The following is a 24,242-nucleotide window of genomic DNA, read 5'->3' on the forward strand; positions in this document are numbered from 1 at the left end:
GACGCAATTCGGAGTTTCTATTTTTTCAGTCACCTATAATATAAAAGATACATAATAATATTGATATTTTAGTGTAATTTTCGAGAAAAAGTAAAAACAAAGATCGTATAAAAATATTTGAAATTTAAATTAGATCAAAATTCGATATCTAATATGTATTCCAATACTGTTCGAACCGGTTCTAAAAAATCGAAAATCGGAATATTTAAAAAAAAAAAAACGAAACGAGAACAATTATTTTAAAATCTAAAATGGAGAAAAAACAGTGATTGGCTAAAGTTCCCACCAAACCAAACACGCTCATTACTTCCTTTAGATTCCTCTCTCTACTTTTTTCAGTCTTCGAGAATTCACTCCCCAAAATTCTCCACACTCGTTACTCGTCAATTTACGTCAAATTCGATTTTCTCATTTATTTCCAATTTTACCCCTCTCCACCGCGGAGCGCCGGTGCCGCCACTTTCCACCGCACAGCACCAACATCTATGTATTACTGCAAAAAAATTCGGTTCCTAGGGTTTGTGAATCCTCGCCGCCGGTTAATTTGACTCGAAGAGAATCGTAAATCGATGCTAGTAATTGTCGTAATTTTGCTAATTTTCGGGGCTGTAGTGCGCCGCAAGTGGGGGAATGAGGCGGCCAAGAGGGAGGAGATTTTGAGGCTTGTGGCTGCGGCCTCCGAAGAAGAGGCGGAAATTGCTAAGATACAAGCAGTTGACGGCTATGATTTTCGTCCGGAGCCGCCGCCGCAGCAGCTTGAGAAGAAGTATTATTGTGCTGTTTGTTGTTGCCCAACTACTACTAGGTGTGCCCAGTGCAAAGCTGTCAGATACTGGTGAGTGTTGTGTGTATCTCTGATTTTTAATTCGTATTTGTTTGAACTGCTGCTCAAATATTGTTATTTAATGTTTTTCAAAGATGGGGGTTTCTAATAAGAAGTGAGTAATTGTCCGATTGAGACATTAGGTCATGAATAATAGATTCTTAAAAAAGAAAAAAAAATAATCTGCAATTAGTGTATTGTTGAACCTGATAGGTTTAGGAGATGCTTAAAATCTAGGTAAGGTGTCTTAGTGATACAGGCAGTAGGTGGCTTCGCGAATAGAAAAAAACTATTGTGGAATCGTTTGGTCTAGTTATAAGAAAAAGAGGGTTGAATGGAATAGAGAACAAGCCGGAATGCGATCAATTTGCACTATGACCTGTTAGTAGTAAGTTGTTTTCAAAGAAAGCAAGAAAATAATCAGTAATATCATATTTTTTTCGCATTCTATTCTAGAATAATGTGGGGGGCACAGTTATCAAGTAGCTGTCTGGTGCAGTAGTCTTGTCGTTTACCGGTTTACGTTTAACTGTTAAATGCATGTGGGGGATTCATTTGCACCAGTAAATTAGTCTGAATGTTTAGTGGCACTGGCTGCTTTAATCCTGATGACACACGAATAGTTTGTTTTTTGCAAGGTTTTCCCTCTCACGATTCGATTCTTCGTTCGTACTAAGTTATATCATATGTTTGTTTTTGTTATGTACCAGTTGTATGTCTGAAATGGTAGTGACTAAAGCTGTGAGGAGATAAGGTCTTACATTTTTCTTGTGACAGGGTGAGGTCTGTTGAATTTAGAGCTAGGGTTGGAATAAGATTTCCTGCGAAATGCTGTTAACTTTCATTTAACTTAGATAATCAGCATCTTATGTACGTTTGAAGACTGAACATTCTCTTGACCAATGACTCCGTTGTTCACATTTTATATACTCTTTTGAGAGAAATTCTATATTTATTTTTAGATATTATGAGAAGAAGGTTTTAGATCTTCTGATCTAGTGAACTTTGTTTAGATTGTAGTTGCACCGGAAAAAGGATAGCCGAATATTTTGATAAACTTATTAGGTGTTAAAATGAGTTGTTAACTCTTTGTGATGTTTATGGAAGAGAAATTTAAAAGAAAGAAACAGGAGCAAAAGTGGAGAAAGTAGTCCCAATTTGGAAAAAAAATATATTAATGTCATCGGTCCAACACCAGATCATAATCTTAAAGTTAAGCAAACTTGGCAACCTTAAAAGTGAACTCTCAGTTGCCCTAAGTTTAATGACCTAATGGACAACCTGGAACTTGATCGACAATGTTAGATTTTCTTACAACCATGATTTCATTAAATATGTTATTTGGAAACAAAATGAAATCTTGATTCATGGAAATTATCTAGGAGTTTGGGCTCTTACAAAATCCAATTTATTTTCATTAAAGAATTGGAATAATGACTTTAAGCACGGTAGTTGATTTTCTACTGTTTGTTTACCAGTTTTGGATGTATTATGTATCACAAATTTCCTAAGTAGATCTAAACTTTTTAGTGGTCAAAAAGCTAAAAATACGATATGATTTGGAGATTTTCATCCGGATTTAGTGGTGATCTTTATTCAAGTGTTGAGTTCTTGAGGCTAAAAATGCCCACATTTGGTATTTCTCTGGAAATTGAAAATGCACATACCGAATTGCATATATGAACTACTTTCTGCATATGTTACCTCCAAATTCTCATCAGTTGAATAGAACCCGATAGAGATTATATGAGCTACTTATATAACCTGACACTTAGCATAGTTATTCGTTCAAATACTCTTTCAAGGAGCATTTTGTTAAGATAATCACGCTAGCAGCATTTTGATGTGTCAGCTTTTCACTTAGTCGTCCTTATGACGGCAATTTTGAAGTTCTGGTTTGGTGGTGAAATTAATTTCTACTAGAACTTCTGTTAGGTTTTGCCTATGTAAACCAGGTCATATTTGGTTGGATTAGCGCTTTCTCATGTTTATTATTGATTTTTCTTTGCTTCTAGTTCTGGCAAGTGTCAAATAATTCACTGGAGACAAGGTCACAAGGATGATTGTCTACCAGCAACTCTTTTGCAAGCTAGCCAGGAAAGTGAATTTGTTGTGGAAACAGCAACGAAAAATCAGTCTCAGATCGATTTTAACACTGAAGCAAAATTTGGTTTTGATCCCACTCAACATCTTGGTGATACTGGATCTTCTAGTAGTTCATCCCCTTGCTTTTCTTCTTCCAGTGGAAGTAGTGAGATATCATTTGATGCTTCAGCCACCAAGGTCCTTGAGTCGAATACTCCAACCAGGCCAGATAAATTGGCTTCTGATAGTGTTGAATTGAAGAGGTCGCATAGTATCTCTGATTCTGATGAGCTGGATATACCAAGCCTATCTCCGTTGAATTCTACTGTTTCTGAAGTAAATTATACACCTCAGGCTAATAAGATAAAAAGGACAAAAGCTGCCAAACCTGATGAAGGCTTTCAAACAACAAGCATCAAAGATAGAAGAACTTGCAGTGGAGCCGCTGTGTTGGAAGGGTTTGTCCCGCATACAACTGAGTCAAAGAGTTTCCAATCCAATAGTTCTTTGAAGACATCCTCTTCCATGAAAGCACAGCCATCTTCTAGTAGTAAAGTAACAAAATCCATGTACCGTAGAGGATCAAGCAATCATCAAGTGCCTATTGTTGAATTCAGGACTTCAAAATGCTCAAAATCGTTGAGAACGTCGTCATCAGAAGATTAATGGAAAAATGAAGCACATTTGTGCAAAGAAAAAGAAACACGACCAATGTTGTCTAGGAGTTCAGAAAATAATAAGGTGTGTGCAAAAATGGGAAGCACTCAAAATTTGCTTTCAGATAGTGAAGGTGTCCAAACGTTGTCACAACCTACCAGCAATACTCTGAAAACATCAGTACGGAAAATTGTACAACATTTTAAAGTACCAAAACAGTCAAAGTCCTACACATTTGACACGGGGAAGGACTCTGCTTACAACCATAAGGTTATTTTCCGTGAATTTTATTAATTAAATAAGTTCGAATTTTTTTCACAAAGGTTTTCATGCTTTAATGATTGGTCATGTTTTTCTCTTGACAGATGATATTTTCTCCCAAGCTTTTCATACAACTGTATTCTTGTACTGGTTTGGAACTTCACCCTGTTGGCCTCTTCAACTGTGGAAATAGGTGAGTTCTCATTTTTCGAAGCGCATGCTTTGATATTTGTTAGTGCAATGTGCATGACTTATCTGGCTCTCTGGCTCATGTGTTTTTATGGTCAGCATGTCTTCTTGACGAAATAACATATTTATAAGCGGGAGATGTTTTTTGATTTTTCTGAGTAATCGTCACAGTGGTGGACCCGTTCCATCTCATGATAGTAAAAGTTTAGATCAGAAGTATCAGTTTTGTTGTATGATCTCCATGACATTGTTGTTACTCTTTAATGTCTCCTATGTTTTCAAACTATGTTTGAGTAGTAGTGCCCACCCTATTTCTCTTATTAACTTTATTATCTGGACGAAAAAGCTTTTGGCCTTTCCTTCTGGGATCGGTTAGCGAAAACCTACAGTATGATCTTTACTCCTAAAAGCTTCATGTGTTACATATTGAATTTATTTATAAATTGACGTACTAGTTTCTTTTTATTTATGGATATTAAACAAGGTGAATTCAATCCTGTGAAGCTATGAAGTTTCTTTTCTTGTATCTGGTGAAGACTATACAGATACGAGGGAAAAGTTAGTCATTAGTACAGAAAAAATAAGAAATCGTTTTATTGCTGAAAGAGATAGGGATGTTAATATTGTCTTCTCATCTTTGCTCTTTTTGTGCTTGAAAAAATATGGTGCTTTTGTTTTTATCCTCCATGTTTCTAAATATATTTATTCCTTCTTTTGATTCAATGGCAGCATGAGCTAATATTTCTGTGTTGTATATATAATGTAACCTTTTCTGTTTCTTCTTACAGCTGTTATGCGAATGCAGTATTGCAGTGTTTGGCTTTTACTCGGCCAGTTGCTTCTTATCTTCTTCAAGGGCTGCATTCTAAAACATGCAAGTACCTATTTGTGATTCATTAGTTGCTAACACTTTATGTAGATCTCCAGTAGTGTTGTTTCTTATGTCTTCTTTCTGAACAATTATTTAGGTCGCAAGAGGGGTTGGTGCCTCATCTGTGAGTTTGAACATCTGATTCGGAAGGGACAAGAAACGAACTCTCCTTTGTCTCCAGTTGGAATACTGTCTCAGATACAAAGGATTGGAAGTCATCTAAGTCATGGAAGACAAGAAGATGCACATGACTTTTTGAGGTAAGTGTCTGATAGAATTTTGATTTTGGTTCGAGAAATATTAAACTGAATATACTAACAGTGATTATGATATGTGATACAGAAATGTGGTAGATACAATGCAATCTATATGGCTTGAAGAAGCATGTGTTTCTGGCTCAATAGCTGAAAATTCAACCCTTCTGGGCCAGACCTTTGGCGGTTATCTTAGATCCAAGGTCCGTCTTCATTTTGATTATATTACAAAACATGATGTTTTTCCTGTCAGCCACTGACTTTTGAACTTATATGTTACTGAAATATTAAACGTCGTTTCAGTTTTATTAATATTGTTTTGATTTCGAATGTGATTTTGGCCATTTTCTAATCTGATTTTGGCAAAATTTGAAACCCGAAAACTGTAGTCCTTTGACTCTTTGAGTTAGCTTTCTAATCCTAATTTGAATAAGCTAGATCAGATATCGGGTGACAAAGTTATGCATGAATGAGTTACATTTTGAATTTTAGATAACTCAAAAAGTTATGTGCAATGTTCATTGATTTATGCATATCTTTCTCACACGACATCCAATCTTGGTGATTCAAGTTGGATTAGAAAGCTAACTCAAAGAACTATAAATTTTGTGTTTTGAGTTTTGCCAAATTCAGGCTTCAAAATAGTCAAAATCATGTTTGAAGTCGAAACAATATTCGTAAAAGTGAAACGATTTTCATCACATCCCTATATGTTAATGGTTTTTAGTTTTAAATAATACGATAGTGGTTTTTGCTAACTAGTGTCGTATGTAATGCCAGATTAAGTGTATGAAGTGTTCACGGAGATCTGAACAGTGTGACAGAATGATGGATCTTACTGTGGAGATCGATGGGGATATCAATACTCTCGAAGGGGCTCTTGCGCAGTTCACCATATCTGAAACACTTGGTGGAGATGACAAGTACAAGTGCAGCAGGTTAGTGCAATTGTCCATTATACTAGAAGTTGTAGATTTCTTTGAGATTAATTCAAATAGTGATTATTTGTTTTGTAAACTGTGTTTTGTATCATATGTGCTGCCCTCATAAAATCACTTCGATCACGTGACCCTTTCCTTGTTTTTTCCCCTTTCCTTTTAAACTGCGTAGATATGATCTTATGCATCAATTTTGCATATAGTAGTAATCTCTCTATAGGGACCTATCATAGATATTTAAGGGAATTTTAGCATTTCGAAAAAGAAAAAAAAAGTTATCCTCCTGAAAATGACTATTTATCTTAAAAGTGGACCCTTGAAGAATAAGTTTGTATCGTCAACTTCAGTTTGTTTTCTCTATACTGTCTCTTACTTGAAACTTTGACATTGAAAGGCACATAAGAAAAGAGAAGTACAGTGATATATCGTTGTGACTACTTGTAGATAGCGTGTTTCTGAGAAGAACGTTGTCTTTGGATTGTGATATTTAAGAAAATTGTAAAGGAAGAGCACCATCAGTGATAACGAAATTCTGTTAGATTCTTCTTTTAGATTCAATAAGCATCCTATTGAAGAACATTGGGTGAAAAAAGAAATAAAACATATGTATGGTATATCAAGAATCTAGTAATTGTTTATTTATAACCACTTTTACGTTTCCCTTTGAGACCAAAAGAACGTAAAGGCTTCCCTCACTTTCTGTTTTACTGATATCCAAGGTGCAAACATGATTTATGAATTGAGAGAATTAAATTTCAATGTATTCAACCCAATTTAAGTCAATGTCCGTCTGATGTTTATCATGGTTAACGGATCCAGATACATTTCATTGCAGATGCAAGTCCTATGAGAAAGCTAAGAAGAAATTGACTGTAATTGAAGCTCCCAACATTCTTACAATTGTTTTGAAGCGATTTCGGGTAATTCGCATTTACTTAGCAGCACTTGGTATTTTATTTGTCATGATGTCTAAATCTTGCTTTGCAATTCCTTTTGCAGTCAGGCAACTCAGAAAAGCTGAGTAAGCCAATTCAGTTTCCAGAATTTCTGAACCTTGCTCCTTATATGAGTGGAAAGAGCGACAAATACCCTATATATAATCTCTATGCAGTGGTCGTTCACTCAAATACGATGAATGCTGCTTACAGTGGTCATTACATAAGTTATGTCAAAGATTTTCGGGGAGAGTGGTTTAGAATTGATGACACCAGAGTATGTCTGTCATCTTATATATATATATATATATATATATATATATATATATATTATTTTCCGGTCATTTTGAGTCGAGGGTTATCATCATTAATTATATATTTTCCTTTGTAGGTAAGCCGTGTTGACCTGGCGACTGTTTTATCTGTGGAAGCATATATTCTCTTCTATTCGAGGTGATCTATATTGGTTAATTCGATTCGGAAAACTTATATATATTTCCTTCAGTATTTATTGTAGTAATAAAAGTATCGTATCATATTAGGCATACACCACGGGGTCCATCTTTATTGACAAACATCGATGTCTATTCTGATGGAGGAAAAACCAAGAGAAATACAGAAGCCGTTTCCGCAAGTACCATTCCTCAGAAGAAAAACTGGAAATTCAAATCAAGCTCGTCCGATTGGTCAACAGAGTCGCCTCATGATTTGACCAACAACCATATATTAGATTATGACAAATGGGGATTTCGCTACAAGAAAAATCATATATTGGATTCATCGAGTGACAATTCTTCTATTTTCAGTGCATCTGATGCTGGCTCGTATAGTACAGATAGCACAAAGGACTCGAGTGCAGAGGACTTATCAGGATATATATTCGGGCCTAGATTTTACGGCCCGTGATTGTTTTTCTTGAACGGAAACACATGAGAAGGAGAAAGGAGTTCCCCGTGTATACTATGACCGACTGCTACGCAGCAGATAATTACCTAGTTGTATTTATTTAGGTATATAAAATTTGACAGGTATATTCACTAACCCGCCCTAGAACAATGAGAGAAGCAACTCGAACATTTTGTTTGCTGAGTTCGAGTTGTGTTTAAGTTAGAGGCTGTAAATCCTTGGTCGAGTTAATTGTATTTTCAGGAACTGGTCATAATTGTTATATTTCTTCAATCTATGAAAGCAATTGCATTGATTTCGATATCATTTTTCGTATTAGTTGACTTTTAATTTGCAGGTATATTTTCTTACTGAGAAGTTAAAAGAAAGAGTGTTTATAGAAAATGAAATCAAAATATAATTTTAATGTAAAATAGGAGAAGCCAACTTTGTTCTGCTAATATATACATAAAATAGATTTTTCGTTTATTGTAAATTTAAATTAATAAAAAGGTGTAATTGATTGTCATATTTTACAATATGATAGAAGGACAATAATTACTAACTACATTATATTTAGTTGACGATCCATCTATTTTGGATCAAATTTTACAGTATCGGACCAAAGATGTTCTAATTAGACCAAAAAAACTGAAAAAAAAAAAAAAAAAAAAAAACTAAGTATACTACTTTTGTCTATAAGAATGCTGTAAAAATATGCAAAATGCTGTCACCAAATTGTAGATATTTTTCTAAGCGAACTTCCCTGAAACCTCTCGATTGTACCGCCACTGGCCATGTAGAATATATCTAAAATATTTATTGAGTCTCTAAAATATTCATCGAGTCCCTCTCAACTGTGGGATTAAACTCAATTACCACCATGCATTAAGGGTTGAGTAGTATATAAACACGAGCAACATATCACTTGTAAATCTATCAAACAAACTAGTTAACACTTATAACAATAAAATTTATGTGTTAGATACCTAAAAACACAATAAGTTTATGACATATTATCTGTATAAGATATGTTTAGGCCTTCGAAATCGCAGGACCTGCTGCCTTGAGTTTCGGTTCAATATTTTCTTTCTGATTTCAATAGTATTTTTTGGAGTGTCTTTACTAAATTAAATTTAAATACTTTTTAGCAGGGTTCATAAAAATGACAAATATTTGAATCAATTTGACTACACTATGTTGGTTATTTATAAGGGTACATTGGCCCCTTGAAGTATGCATTATGTGACGGTTGCATTCTCTGTATCATATCGACTTTTGATGATGTGTCATTTCTTCTTCTAATAATAATTATGAATATGAATATGTGTATATCAAAATTTCACAATCTCAATTTTATAATATCAAAAATTCTAATATTATGAAAAGAAGAATATATTTGACGTAGATAATAAATTAATTGTCTCATTTCTTTTGAATAGAAAATGTAAATCATATGGACAAACTTTTAGAAAAAAATGATTTAAAAGATTTTTTATAAAATAAATTTAACTCAGGCCACCTGGTGGAGTGGTGTCCATTCATCTCTTCTTTAAGAATACAATCAAAATGGCCATACATTTTTTGGTTATAAATATGAGAAGTTGTAATAACATCATCTTTAAAATGAAAACCAGCTCGTCTCTTTTCTTTCTTCAATGATTTTCTGTCTTTTTTCCTTCCATCTCCAATAAACGTAGCCTGTAAATCCTTTCATAATTCAAAAATAACAATTGTTCTTTTGTTTTGCCCTAATCTCGGTTGATAAATAGGGTTATATATAGTGGTGGAATATGTAGATAAATAGTGTGACATTGAAAGAAGGAATATAGACAAAGTGATTAAATAGAAAAACAAGTGTTCAACTATTATCGGATTTTCTTTTCGTAAAAGGTACAATTTGATATGTTTATAATTTATATGTTGCTAAAAGTTTGTAGTCTATAATTTTTAGTTATAATCATATTTTTTAAACAAATATATTGAATACGTAAGTTGACGTGCATAAGATTAAAATATTAACATATATTTAAGCAATACCAAAATTAGCAGCAATAGCAAAATTAGTATTGACGTTTAATTGCACACTTTTTCCACAATCATGTAGAATGGGTCCAAACAATCAGTTGAAAATTGGTAATAGTCGGAAGAAAATTAAATGTAAATTCCGTTATGTAGTAATTACAAGTGGGTGAAACAATACATCGCTCATGTGTCTGGAGAAGTAGAGGCATGTAGAATAGGTCTGATTTTTTTTTTGGTAATGTTGTGAAAACATTTTCATGATTCTGAAGCAACTAGAGCAATAATGGAAAAAAAAACAAAAAAAAAGGAACAATTATAATGTCCATTTAGGAAGAAAATAGGAATATTCATGACTTTGATACCAACGAGAATGATGATGAATAAGGTTCTCAATACGCACACAAAAAACATTTATCAACAATCACGAAGAAGCAATTACAGAATGCCATGAGGGAAAGTCGAAAGCTAGCTTTTGATGAAGAGGAGCCTAGGTGATATGATGACGATATATGTAGTGATTTTGATAGTTACTACGATTCGGTGCATAATATATACCGTGAGTCTTTATATACAGGTGACATTCGATATGATAGCGGGTCTTCTAGAAGCATAAATGCCAGATATCACGAGGTCAATTATGTATTTTCTGACAATAGTGGATATCAAAGATTTGGGTACTATCATCATAATCATAAAGCATCTGTGCATACCGATTCATCTCATGTATCAAATGAGCCTCAATATGGATAATTTGAGTCACATTTACCGGTGATACTCAAAGAGATAATCTTGAAAACTTTGGACCAACTCGACGTTCTATTTAGTATTAATATTGCATGCAATTTCATAATGTTAATACAAGATTGTTGTAATTTTTATATTTTAATTTTTAATAATTGTTTTTCTTCACATTATTGTATTGTAATGTTGGCATTAAAAATATATTTGAAACAAATTCTACCTTTTAGCATTTTAATTAAAACTTGTCCATTCCGCCTGCGACATAGGCACACTGTTGCAATGGAAATAAAAAGGTCTAGGGGTGGGAACGAGCCGAGCTCAGTTATTTTGGCCAGCTCGAGCTCGAGCTCGAGTCCATGTTGCCGAGCTCGAGCTCGAGCTCATCGAGCCAATTCTTTTGGCTCGAGCCCGAGCTCGAGCCAATTTTGACGAGCTCGAGCTCGGTCTCATTTAATAATTTTTTTTAATTTTTTTTATTATTTAATTTTTTTTATTAAAATCATTCAATTTTTTATCAAAAAATATTTATAGGAAAATAAAAAAAATTATAAAATAAATAATGAACTCTAGTTATATTTTTAAAAAAATTTCTACTATTATTATAATATTCTATATTATTATTAATTTTGTAAGTAATATAGATTTGTTTTTATTTAAATACTGAAATATTTATTATTATAGACTATTTACTATTTAGTTAATAATAATAATAATAATAATAATAATAATAATAATAATAATAATAATAATAATAATAATAATAATAATAATAATAATAATAATAATAATAATAATAATAATAATAATAATAATAATAATAATAACAACAACAATAATAATAATAATAATAATAATAATAATAATAATAATAATAATAATAATAATAATATAATATATATAAAATTAAAAAAAAAATAACGAAAAAGAAGGCAGCTCGCGAGCCGGCTCGCGAGCTGTCAAACAACTAAATTTGGGTTCGAGCTCGAGCTCGAAAAACACGAGCTCAAACTCGAGTTCGAGCCTTTGTCGAGCCGGCTCAGCTCGTTTACCACCCCTAAGCAGTACCCACAACAATGCACTGCACCGTTCCTACGAACCATGGCCATTATCGCAACAAACCATTTCTCTCGGTAGCTTTCCTCACTCTCATTCTTCCCTTGTTGTAATTCTTTTTGCGGTCTTTTTGTTTTTTATTTTTTATTTATTATAATATTTCTCTTAAGAGTAGTTTATTCATTTCATATAAATCAATAATAACTTCAAATTTAGGGTCGATCTACTTTGAAAAACACCGCATAGAGGAGTTCTTGTTAATTTTTTAACACCAAACTCTTTTTTTTTGACAATTAGTAATAACATAGGTGGTCTGTGCTATTAGCTTACAATTATAATCTGAGGGCTCGATGTACCAATTTACCGAGCTGATTGCAATTAGGTCGCGGCTAGTCGCAAAACTAATTTCAATAAGTATAAGACCAAATTAAAAAAAAAACCCACAAAAATTTCTATTTATTGAGATGAAATGAAAAAGTATGTCCATTAGTACATTACCTTTTATTTGTTCTACAAAACCAAATAACAGAACAAGTATTTTGCAAAACAAGAAAAAAATAAACCCCCCTATTTCTAATAATTATTGTATATTATTATTAATTATTTAAGTAATATAGATTTGTTTCTATTTAAATACTAGAAATATTTATTATTATAAACTATTTATTATTTAGTTAATAATAATAATAATAATAATAATAATAATAATAATAATAATAATAATAATAATAATAATAATAATAATAATAATAATAATAATAATAATAATAATAATAATAATAATAATAATAATAATAATAATAAGAATAACAATAAAAATATAATATATATAAAATAAAAAAAAAAACGAAAAAGAAGGCAGCTCGCGAGCCGGCTCGCGAGCTGTCAAACAACTAAATTTGGGTTCGAGCTCGAGCTCGAGTTCAAAAAACACGAGCTCGAGTTCGAGCCTTTGTCGAGCCGGCTCGCCTCGTTTATCACCCCTAGGCAGTACCCACAACAATGCACTGCACCGTTCCGACGAACTATGGCCATTATCGCAACAACCCATTTCTCTCGGTAGCTTTCCTCACTCTCATTCTTCCCTTGTTGTAATTCTTTTTGCTGTCTTTTTGTTTTTTATTTTTTATTTTTTATTTTTTATTTTTTATTTTTTATTTATTATAATATTTCTGTTAAGAGTAGTTTATTCATTTCATATAAGTTAATAATAACTTCAAAATAAGGGTCTCGATCTACTTTGAAAAACACAGCATAGATGAGTTCTTGTTAATATTTTAACACCAAACTCTTTTTTTTTTGACAATTAGTAATAACATAGGTGGTCTGTGCTATTAGCTTACAATTATAATCCGAGGGTTTGGTGTACCAATTTACCGAGCTGATTGCAATAAGATCGTGGCTAGTCGCAATACTAGTTTCAATAAGTGTAAGACCAAATTAAAAAAAAACCACAAAAATTTCTATTTTATTAAGATGAAATGAAAAAGTATGTCCATTAGTACATTACCTTTTATTTGTTCTACAAGACCAAATAATAGAACAAGTATTTTGTAAAACAAGAAAAAAATAACACCCCCCCCAGTGCAATTGTTATGTTTTTTGTGTGATTCCGCCGCCGCAAACTCGCCTTCCAAGTACCTCCGCCGCCGCAAGCTCCTTAGTTTATTCAATCTTAAAAAAGAAAATAAGAAAAAAACAATTAAAGTTGAAATTGTTTATAATCGACATCAAGATGTAAAAAATACATGCTACAAAGCGACACCGTAAACCAAATTGACATGTTGGTTATATCGAGTTTGGTGCAAAAAAATCGAGATCGTAGGGCATCTCTAATGGAGTAAGCAACTCCATTAGGCTTCAAAATATAGAAATTATAGAAGAAAATTCAACACCAACAAGAAACTTAGTAGGACTTTGTTTGGAGATTCATGTGTATTTTATGGGACTTTGTTTAGGAACTCAAAATTATACAGCCCTCTACTGTGAGATTTTATTTTTTAGAGACTCTAAGATTCCACCGGGTCTCTATACGGGTCTCCAAATTCTAATTTGGAGACCCGATTTGCTTACTCCATTGGAGATGCCCTTAGTGCGGATTTTTAACTACCAATTTCGACCTATAAATGTCGAAGAGGTCTGCGCAATTTTTTTTTAAAACGATAGAATAGCTAGAAAACACATAAATGCATACATTATTGACTTCTTCTATTCTTCTATCTTGATTTCTTTTGACTCCACACTTGCCCTTTTTGTAAGGTTTGTTGAGTTTTGAGGGTTTTTAATTTTTATTTGTGGATCTATGGAGGTGGAAGAAGAATTTTTCTTATGGGTTTTGGAAGATGGAGACGATGGAATTGTGAGAGTTTTTGTGGTTTTTTTGAGTTTTATGGTAATTGCATCATTTTGACTTTTTTTTTTCTTTTTTTTTTTTATAATTAGTAAGGATATTTAAGTATACTTGTACATTGGAAATTTTAATTTAGTCTTCCATTTAATGTTATTAGTATTGCAAATAGCCGCGTTCTTGCAACAATTCATCGAGATAATGTAGAAATGTGTAATATGAGCTTTTTGACGAGTTCAAATTCGAGCCCATCTTAGTTGATGAGCTCACGAGTCGGGTTGTAAGATTTTCCAATTTTCAATATTTATTTTTATAATTAATATAAGTAAATAATAATAATAATAATAATAATAATAATAATAATAATTAAAAAAAATATAAAAATTAAAAATAAAATCAGCTCGAGATAATTGAAAATATGAAGTACAATGGTGGAGGAGCATCGGGTTGATTTGATCCAAAACGATTCTTTCTGAGAAAACGAAGAGAAGTCTAAAGGGTTCTCGGGTTCGGATGTACATGATGATCTGGAAGATCCATGATCGTTTCATATCAATTCCACCGGAGTAAGGTACGCTTCCGATTTAAGTTTATGCACAATATTCTTGATATTCGGCATGACGGTTCCATGGGATTTATTCAAGTTTATTCCTACAAGTGGTATCAGAGCCGAACATGTTCGAATCATCTAGATTTTTCTTATTTATTTTGATTGATTCTGTGTCATGAAATTGATTTTCATGGATTAAGTTTATTTGATAATTTGGATTAAAGTTTTTCGGCAATAAGGTTACCGAACTAAGGTTAATTAAAAAAAATTCGGTGACTCATTAATCGGACTGAGGATTAGGGTTTAAATCTGAAAATTCCAACTTGGTGGTTATTGGATGGCAGCCGGTAATGTTTGCCCGGCCGAGCCACCCGTACGGCAACACCAAGAAAGTCCTAACCTCCCCGACCGCCCACTGCCGCCGGTTCAGTTCAGGTTACCACCGCCATTAAAGTCAGCAACCCACCAGTTCAAGCATCATATCAACCTCAATTCAGTCAACAAAAAAAAAAAAAAAGGGTAAATCCGACAACCATAGTTTAATTTCCGGCGGCGAATAAGAAGATTCACGCGTCCCTCGTCTTTCGCGACGATTGGTCGTGCTATTCGCCAAAGGAGATCAGCGGATCGCCGACGGTGGACTCCGCCGGCGAGAGGATTGTCTGGATCTCATTTCCGGCGATGGTTGTTTTGTGGGTAACGCAGCGGCGGACGGCGGTTTATGGTATTAAGGGTGGGCAGCGGTTTTGAGGTTGAAGAGAGATCTTGCGGCGATTGATTTTGCTGGAGAAGGAAAATTAGGTTTATGAAGTTTCGGAAAATATCAATTTAACCCCAGATTTAGGGTTAGGGTTTCTGTAATTTCAAATTTGGTCCCCTAATTTAAGTTTGAGATATTTAGCATTATTTCAATTTGGCCCATATTTTGGTTATTCCCGATTTTGAGCCGGGTCGATTTGAAATAATGAAAAATCCGTATTACAGCCTCAAGCTTTCGAAAAGTGCATTTCAGTCCCCAGCTTTAAAGTTTCTCTCAAAACTGTGATTTACATTCAGAAAATATATTTGAACCCCCAAATTAAGTATTTCTGAATCTCAGGTCCTTTTTCACTCAAAAGACTTTTCTTTTGAAATTTCAATTCAGTCCTTTAATTTGAAAGATCTTCTTGTTTTGGGGTGGTTTTGGGGCGAAGGCAATTTTTTGTAAGGAATAAAAAAAAAAATAAAAAAAAAAATGATTTTAAGTTTTTTACAAAAGGTTTTGGGGCCACTTGAATTTAAGTTATTGTGAAGAATCAAATGAATAAGTGAATTATTTTTTTAATTCTCTTTAAGAACTTGTTTGGTCAATAAAGTGAGATTCAGTTTGAATTTCAATTTAGTTTCCTGAGTCATTTTATTTTGGGGAATTTTCAGATTTCTAAAGTTCGGGTCTTTTTTTTGGATTGAAATTTGGATTAATTAGTCAAATTATGGATATGAATTATTATAATTCAATAGGTTTTGACTCATTAAAGTAATGGTTGTTTGTCAATATATGTATGGGTTATCATGTATAACTCAATAAGCTTTGACCCAATCGATATTTGGCACGTAGACTCGTGACTTTATTATAAATTTGAGTCTTCATTGTTTTGTGAAAATTCATAAGAATTTGAATTTATTTGTCCGAAATTTATTGTTGGCTTTAAATCTAATAAGGTTGAATTTGTGAGCTCATTTTTGTACTTTAAGCTCAAATTCAAATAAATATGAATTTTTATGATTTATGATGGTTTAGGCTCATCTTTGGGTTATAAAGTGAAGATTTCTAGTCGACTTTATTTTGACTTTAAATCTAAATAACGTGGGATTTGGGTTCATAAGGTAATTTAATTAGGCCTCTGACTAAAGATTGTTTGAGAAAGTCTAAAGGCTTAAATTCAGTTAAAATTCAAATATTGGTTTGGTTTATGTATTTTGATATGAATTAAGAGAAGCAGCATCTCGCCTAAGTGAGCTCTCCTGTGAAACTTAATTTATTTTAAAATACAAAAGGTTTTGTGCATGTAATAATGTGGGTATTGTGTCGGCCCTAAGGAAGGCCAATACTTTGCTGAATTGCATGTGCATATTGTGGTGGTAAACGCGTGGCGATTATTTGGTGTTTTGCATGTGAATAATAGTTTGGCCCTAAGGTAGAATTATTATTTGATGTGCTCTTATTGTCAGTGTTTGATTACTACACCAAGATATCACTTACAAGTCAATATCATTGTCCAAAGATAAGTTATTAATGGAGTGCCCGATATCTTGAGATGGAATATACCTTTATTTGAATTTTGTGGTTGATATATAATAAATATGTGACGGTTATTAGAATTTCATGCGAACTGTAAATTGGCCCTAAGGTAGATTTATTGTTTGACACGATAGTTTACCGTCAATATTTATTTATAAAAAGTTGTCGCTTAAAAGTTAACGAGTAGTCCATAACGTCATGTTAACATTGGGCTAGGTATTTTATGATAAATGAACCCGATTCCGTTTAATTATGTCATACATACATAGATTCTATTTGATATTTCTATGACATAATAGTAGTTGTGAGCATGTGTTCTTGTATATGTTCTCTATTTAATTCATGCTTCCGCTTCTGTATTATCTATCAATGTTACGTTAATTTTGGTTCTTGTGCTTTATAGCACAATTTACTTATTATTTAGGGTGCACATATCTTCATTTTATCTTTTAAATAGAACGAACAACTAGTTTTTTCGGAATTAAAAGTTTCCTTAAGGTTAAGGTAAAAGGGACTTAAAGAATATGATCGTTCTAATTATAAGTATTAAGATCATTTGGTGCACTATTTAAGAAATCTTTCGGGGCATCAAGATTGATAGGGCAAGTACTAGAATATTTCTTAAGGCACTTTTGATACGTTTTATTATTAAAACGACAAGTTTGAATCAAGTATAGTTTTTGACTAATCTTGTTTCATTATTAATGAAAGAAAATAAATATAAAGGAGTACATTCAGTATTAGTCTAATCTCACTTTCGGCTTAAGCACTAAAGTTACGATTTATTAACTTTAAAGTGCATATGGTTTGATTTTTCTTTCTACATCTATAGTCAACATAAGGTTTGTTTCAAAACCGAAAGGATAACTGAATTCTTTGTCAGCTCATGTTTGACTATGTGTAGGAATAAAATGACATAAACGAGAAAAGACTAAAAGTACTCAGTTAACTACTATCCCATAGAATGGCACATTGTTGCAGTAGAGAAATCATAATAGATTTTTCCAAAAGTAACAGAATCATGTCCGCTTTATCTGTTATTTAAGGATATGAGTCTCCAAAGTATGTTAAATGACAAGTAAGGTTTTGCTTCTAATCTTAAGAGAAGCACTAAAGACTGCAACATATGGTTTTAAAGACGGGATGTATAAGATCTCTTAAGGATATTGAGTTTAAGGGGGGGAAGGGTTATACTCATTGTTGTATGAAAGAGAGAATTTATTTTTCTCATTTTGTTGCTATAGACAATAATAAAAATACCGTCTTCTCCCACATGAAGGAAATTGCTCCTTAAAGATAAACTCAACAACCTTAAGAGAATACAATATTAAATTGAGTTAAACTTAAGATGATAATGACATTTGGGATCTTATCAATTGTCAAAAGTGTGAAATCATTTGGTCACAAATGTATATTTGAGACCGTTTGAATTTCAATAGGCAATGTTGAAAAAGTTATAAACAAAGTCTAATCACCTAGAGTTTCACTCAATACGGACTCTATTTTAGAGTTTTAGGATTCCCTAAAAGGTGTTACAACTCATAATGATTATCTCGTATTTGTGAGGTAATTAAAGTTAATGTTTGTATATACCATGTGATACGTGGGAGATAATCCTGCACATCTCATTCAATGCCCAATAAAGATCTTACGGTAAGGAAGAATGCAAAAGGTTCCCTATGCTGTCAGCTTTGGGAAATTATATGCACACTTCGGTATGTACGCATTCGGCTAAATCGTACATAAAGTTAGGCAGATATTTAAATAATCCTTTGAAGTGGATCATTGAATAGAAACAAAAGGATTATACAGTAATTATAGAGAACATAAGGTCATTTATGCTCATTTATCGAAATCAGTTCATTTGGGAGATCATTTGGTTTTTTGATTTCGAGTTTGTATGATGCTTGTACATTATAGATCCATTTAATGTATACCTAATTAAAAGAGAATTTAAGTACGAGTGTTTAGCCAACACCCAAAACTTTTTTTTTTAACTACGGTAATCAGTTTATAAAAGCATCTTATTTTGTAATATACAGAGTGGATAGGTGTCTATAGAATACGTCGATATAAACTCCATTATGTGTGCACACTAAGGATGTCACCCAAAAGGTCTCATGAGCATATTGCTCGTATGGGTGTCATATTAATTAAGGATATTCGGTTTTAGTGGGAGTTTATAATAAATGTGTTCTTTTGGCGTAGACACAATTTTTGGGTTAATTTCGGATTAAGGATACTCTTAGGATAATTTCTCCAGAAATAAGGTTTTGGTTTATTCACACTCTGATTGTTAAGGTTTGATCTCGTTAAGGAGGACCAATTGGAAATAGGTATGTTAAGGTCACATTGCATGACATTTCCATGCTACACATCCACATCATAATCTATGTCATTCAATTGTGTTGATATTGTGACCATTGTTGGGTCCCGTTACGACTAATGTGAACGAAGGCCCCTTTGATTCAGTGTTAGCATGAATGATGGACGAGATTGGTTATAGGCACACTTCAGTAATGACAGCAAAGTTGAGCTCAAAAATTTATTTATGCAACCTATAATTATAAAGTTACACATATAGTCCAAGTGGGAGATTGTTGGAACATTAATCCAACGTTGGACTTATATGTGAAATATTATGTGTTGCAAGACTGTCACGTAAAGTTAAGCCCGTTAAAGTGATCGACTAAAGTTTATCTGGATTGGGCTTTAATGTGTCTAATAGGGTGTGGGCCTTTAATGTGTAGAGACATTAGGGTAATTTTATTATAGTGATGGGCTAAAATAAAATTACACAAGATAGCCCATTAGGTTATCTATATATATTGGTCATGGTCCCCGGATCACATGTACGAATTCCATTCTCTATGTATTCCATCGACATAAAGAAAACGAAGAGAAGTCTAAAGGGTTCTCGGGTTCGGATGTACATGATGATCTGGAAGATCCATGATCGTTTCATATCAATTCCACCGGAGTAAGGTACGCTTCCGATTTAAGTTTATGCACAATATTCTTGATATTCGGCATGACGGTTCCATGGGATTTATTCAAGTTTATTCCTACACTTTGGTGTTTAGAAAACATTGATTATTATTATTAGCTTTTATTATTATTGTTGATTAATCTGAAATATTGAATAAACACATGATATATAGTTTGTTAGTTGATACAATATGTGTGTGTCTTGTCTAAAATTCAATGAAATATAAATCAAATATTAAAAAAAAGTTACTCCTTATTCAGTGCATGATTGATTATTGAAAGTTCACCTGAACTTAGTTCGTTAACCGTTAAAGTTCGATTCGAACAAGAGATTGATTAGACAAAATATGTATTCGGAGATACATATATAAAAAAAAATACTTTATGGGTGCGCTTTTGCCGCCGAAACGGAAGTCGTTGCCGGCTCCGATTCGAGTCCCGGACGGAACCCCAAACGAGGGTTTAGCGTTGATTGTCGATGAAATTAATTGGACGGTTTGATTCTCAACACATGGAACAAATTGGACACAATTAGGGTTCCTAAGTTTCGAATTTATGACTTTTAATTAGGGTTCCAAAATTTCAGAATCGGACAAAGATAATTATTCCGGAAGAAATCGAATTTTTTTGTTCGAAAATTTCCTAAAGAAAAAATAAAAAGTAATGTATATGAAACTATCGCATAAAATTGTAAATAAAAATATTAATTTGTTTTTTAGAACATGCAATTGTAAAGAAATTTTCAATGGTATTTAACAAAGGAATTAAATAGCATATTTAGTATTGAAAAAAATGAAAAAATGGATATTGGCCCATGCAGGTCTCGAACCTGCGACCTTCGCGTTATTAGCACGACGCTCTAACCAACTGAGCTAATGGGCCATTTTGTTTTATTTACAATTTATTACTTACAAGTATAGAGAGAATAATATACAAATAGAGAATTCTGGTACCTAGATGGATTTTTGTTAAACCATGTTTCATCTTAAATTTTGAATTATTATGAAGTATTTTTTTCCAATTCTTCTCAAAAAATATAAATTACTTGGTTTAATTTTCCTGCAATTACTGGAAGTTAAATGTGCATTTATCAATAAAATATGTAGTAAAACAAACATTTATCACAATACATAAATTACTATTCACACAAGTACAATTAAATTACGTGGAACTTCATAAGTTTAAAACTTTTCTCCAATATGAAGAAGCTCAATTTAGCAGCGCATCTCGAAGCAATTTTCGAAAATTACAATCATAATAACGAAACTTAATTTGTTACGCCGAGAAAATACCAGCACAATAAAAGCCAACATTTTGCTTCTTGTAATAATAATAATAATAATAATAATCGATATATACAATGACATTTTTACACTTTGCGATTTTCTGCTTTGTTATTCACTTTCTTCGTGAATGGTTTCATCCACGACTAGAAAAACTCTAGGGCGTCTCATCGAACGCCATCACCTACAAATACACGCAATAAAATATATAATAAAAAATAATTTTACAAATAAAAATAAAAATACAGCCTCCTTTGGTTCACGATAAGCAAAACAACAGCCAAACATCAAATAAGACCTAACTATTTAATCGATAGCTAGGTATTCAAAACTATCTCGAGCAAAAGCATAGGGAAAAAAATCGAGTCATCAAGCACAAAAGTTATCGCCAACTAGAAAGTGTTTAAATTTTTTAATATATATATTTTAATTCTTTTCTCAAAACTAACGGAAAAGCTAGAAACCAATAGTAAAAGAATACCATGGCAATAAAAATAATAAAAATTTGAATAAACAAATGCTAGCGTTCGTTTAGGAAACAAGTTTCGGATTCTTTAGAAAGGTCAACAATTGAAGGGAGTCGATCGTCATTTCAATTGGAAAATAAATAAATCTAAATTTACGTTAAAAAAAAATTATTTATTTTTATAAATAAAAAAATATTAAACAAATAATGAACACGAGTAAAATGCTAATTACCTTGCCACAGACGGGGCAGTTATCACTTCTTTCCATCCACTCATATATACAACCGAGATGGAAATGGTGCGTACAACTCGTAACTATTTTCGGATTTTCCGTCGTATATTCTGCAACGAGAAAATAGAAAAAGGATTTTCCGTCGTAATAATATTTAATTCATCACTAATTATAAAACGAAAAAAAAAAAAGTTACTATTTAATACCTTCAAGACACGTCGGGCAGACATCTTCATCTTCAGAAGTATAAATATGAGAAAAACCCGAGGCCTGTTTGGCAGTCGAGAGTTTCAACGAAGATTTCGAATTATATTCTTTGGACCCTTCTTCGCAAATAAACTCGTCCCATTTATTTTTCGTACTAACAGATTCGGATTCTTCATCGTCTTCGTTTCTTCTTAGTGGTTCGGTTTCGTCGTGCGAATGGCTCGACCCTTTCTCCCTTCTAGAAACTAGTCCGTCTCTCTGCAAACGAAAAAATCTGGGGTCCGCATCGTAAGGTAACGGTCTTGGCGGAGACCTGTACATATCGGCTAATGAGTTGTCGATTGATGACGTGGAGTTTAAAGATGATGACGTCACTTGTGTCGATGAAGGTAAGGCTCGTTGTTCTTCTCCTCGGTGAAATAGTGAAGTATACTGCACAAATGAATAATCAAATTGGGATATATATATATATATATATATATATATATATATATATATTAATTATATTATATTATGATGGGCTTGATTATAAACCCGAACAAATCTCGATTATATCGTCTATCAAGCCTAATCATGATTCCCAAACAAGGCCTAACTAATATTACTAGACTAAAACATCAAGAATCGAAGGTATAAAACATATTGCATACATCAAGATCTCGTTCGGTTTGTAATGTTAGTCATGATTAATTAAATAATTTGATGTTTGGTTAGTCAAATAACTTCACGGGATTGCGTGTCGAAACTCCTCTAATCAAATTGTGTGATTGGGGTTTCGTAAGATTGGATAATGGGAAATTTACACTGTTTGTCCCTCAAGTTTACCTCGAATTCACATTTGGTCCTCCTTGTTCACAAAAAAACAGATTTACTCCCTCATGTTTAAAAAATATAACACTTATTCGGTCATTTCCGTCAATTTTCCGTTAGTTCCTAATGGAATCAAGCATGTTCCCATCACTGTCTTAATTGAAAAACTAACGGTAAATTCACAAAAATGATCAAAACTATTAAATTGTTGAAACATTGGGGACCAAATGTGAAATTGGAGCAAACTTGAAGGACGAAAACTCTAATTTTCCCATTGGATAATTCATAATATTATCTTGGCTAATCCTATTTTGGAAACCAAACGAGGCTCCATTAATTTTAAATTGTATTTGAAATGGAAGAATTTGAGCTAAACATTTCAAATCCAATATAATGAGGACTTCATCCAATTATTGAAATAACGTGTTATTATTATCGGACAAACGAATCAAGAATTCAAGGATGTAAGAACATACCACGTGCAAGAAAGCCTGGACGAAGCAATGAAGGCAAATGCAGTTCCTATAAATCGAACTGTTCGGATTAGAGAAATCCTCCAAATCGTCCCTCAAACAGCAACAAGCAGCACCCATTGTTTATCAAACTCGCCTATTCACTTAGAAAAATTCGATTCAAAATTCAAAAGCCCCTTTTTACCCCTCTCCCAATTTCTTGAATCGAACCAGATGAAACTACAGAAACATCGAAAACGATCGAACCCGAGCTCCCGGAAGCTCAATTAACTTGACAAAAAAGCAACCCTCTCTCACAAGAGAAACAAAGTGTATTCACCTGCAAAATCAAGAACTAAATTTACAAATTCAAGAATGGTAAAAATTGAGTCTTTTTTTTTACTTTATTTTATTTATTTATAATTACCATGATTTAGTGAAGGGAATAATGTATTCATCAATCAAACAAAAAACATAAGTAATTTAAAAAAAAAAAAAAAAAAATTCAGAAAGTAAATAACCAGTCATGAACAGTCGTAGAAATTCAACTTTCTTCAAAATCAAGCAAGAAGTAATCACCTAATATTTTTCGCCACAACACAAATTACGAAAAAACCCATGATTTGTTTTGCAGTTGATTCGTCAATCTGATAAAACCCATTACCGATTATGAAGCTCTTAACTGATCCCAACCCAAAAAAATAAATTAAATTAAATTAAAAAAAAAAACGATAACTGAAGAAAAATTAAAGTACCAATTTCACGGAGTTAGATTCTTCTGCAGAGACAAGAGCCGGGATTTACGAGGTCAGAAGTCGTGTATTTCTTGTAAGAAAATAAAAATCAATTTATTTTTCCTGCAAATATATACAGACATAATGAAGAGGACGAATTAATTGGACCGGAAA

The 24,242-nt window shown here is 32.7% G+C and overlaps 1 protein-coding gene, 1 non-coding gene and 1 pseudogene across 3 annotated transcripts; 1 reads left to right on the forward strand and 2 right to left on the reverse strand.

Moving 5' to 3' along the window:
* The first annotated feature begins 384 nt into the window (after positions 1 to 384).
* Positions 385 to 8,220, forward strand: LOC105955849 (ubiquitin carboxyl-terminal hydrolase 17-like; annotated as a pseudogene). Its single transcript, XR_016034218.1, has 11 exons — positions 385 to 835; positions 2,839 to 3,835; positions 3,931 to 4,019; positions 4,804 to 4,889; positions 4,984 to 5,146; positions 5,229 to 5,343; positions 5,921 to 6,078; positions 6,914 to 6,998; positions 7,078 to 7,290; positions 7,405 to 7,466; positions 7,556 to 8,220. The product of XR_016034218.1 is annotated as a ubiquitin carboxyl-terminal hydrolase 17-like (transcript).
* A 12,471-nt stretch (positions 8,221 to 20,691) lies between these two features.
* On the reverse strand, positions 20,692 to 20,765 carry TRNAI-AAU (transfer RNA isoleucine (anticodon AAU)). Its single transcript has one exon. It is a non-coding gene; the product is annotated as a tRNA-Ile (tRNA).
* A 294-nt stretch (positions 20,766 to 21,059) lies between these two features.
* On the reverse strand, positions 21,060 to 24,242 carry LOC105960896 (E3 ubiquitin-protein ligase At3g02290). Its single transcript, XM_012985106.2, has 5 exons — positions 24,090 to 24,242; positions 23,359 to 23,674; positions 22,072 to 22,504; positions 21,866 to 21,975; positions 21,060 to 21,350 (listed from the first exon to the last, which is right to left on the reverse strand). The coding sequence occupies exons 2-5, from the start codon at positions 23,473 to 23,475 to the stop codon at positions 21,324 to 21,326; spliced, it is 687 nt and encodes a 228-aa protein (XP_012840560.1). The 5' UTR covers positions 23,476 to 23,674; positions 24,090 to 24,242; the 3' UTR covers positions 21,060 to 21,323.

The sequence above is a fragment of the Erythranthe guttata genome, chromosome 11, assembly GCF_056151865.1.
Source record: "Erythranthe guttata isolate IM_541 chromosome 11, IM_541, whole genome shotgun sequence".
Classification (NCBI taxonomy): domain Eukaryota; kingdom Viridiplantae; phylum Streptophyta; class Magnoliopsida; order Lamiales; family Phrymaceae; genus Erythranthe; species Erythranthe guttata.

Excerpts from the sequence above, each read along its gene's own strand:
- LOC105960896 (XM_012985106.2), bottom strand. The coding sequence starts at position 23,475 with ATGGGTGCTGCTTGTTGCTGTTTGAGGGACGATTTGGAGGATTTCTCT. Across the intron at positions 22,505-23,358 it reads TCCAGGCTTTCTTGCACGTG|TATACTTCACTATTTCACCG; the intron begins GTATGTTCTTAC and ends TCATTTGTGCAG. Across the intron at positions 21,976-22,071 it reads CTGCCCGACGTGTCTTGAAG|AATATACGACGGAAAATCCG; the intron begins GTATTAAATAGT and ends TTCTCGTTGCAG.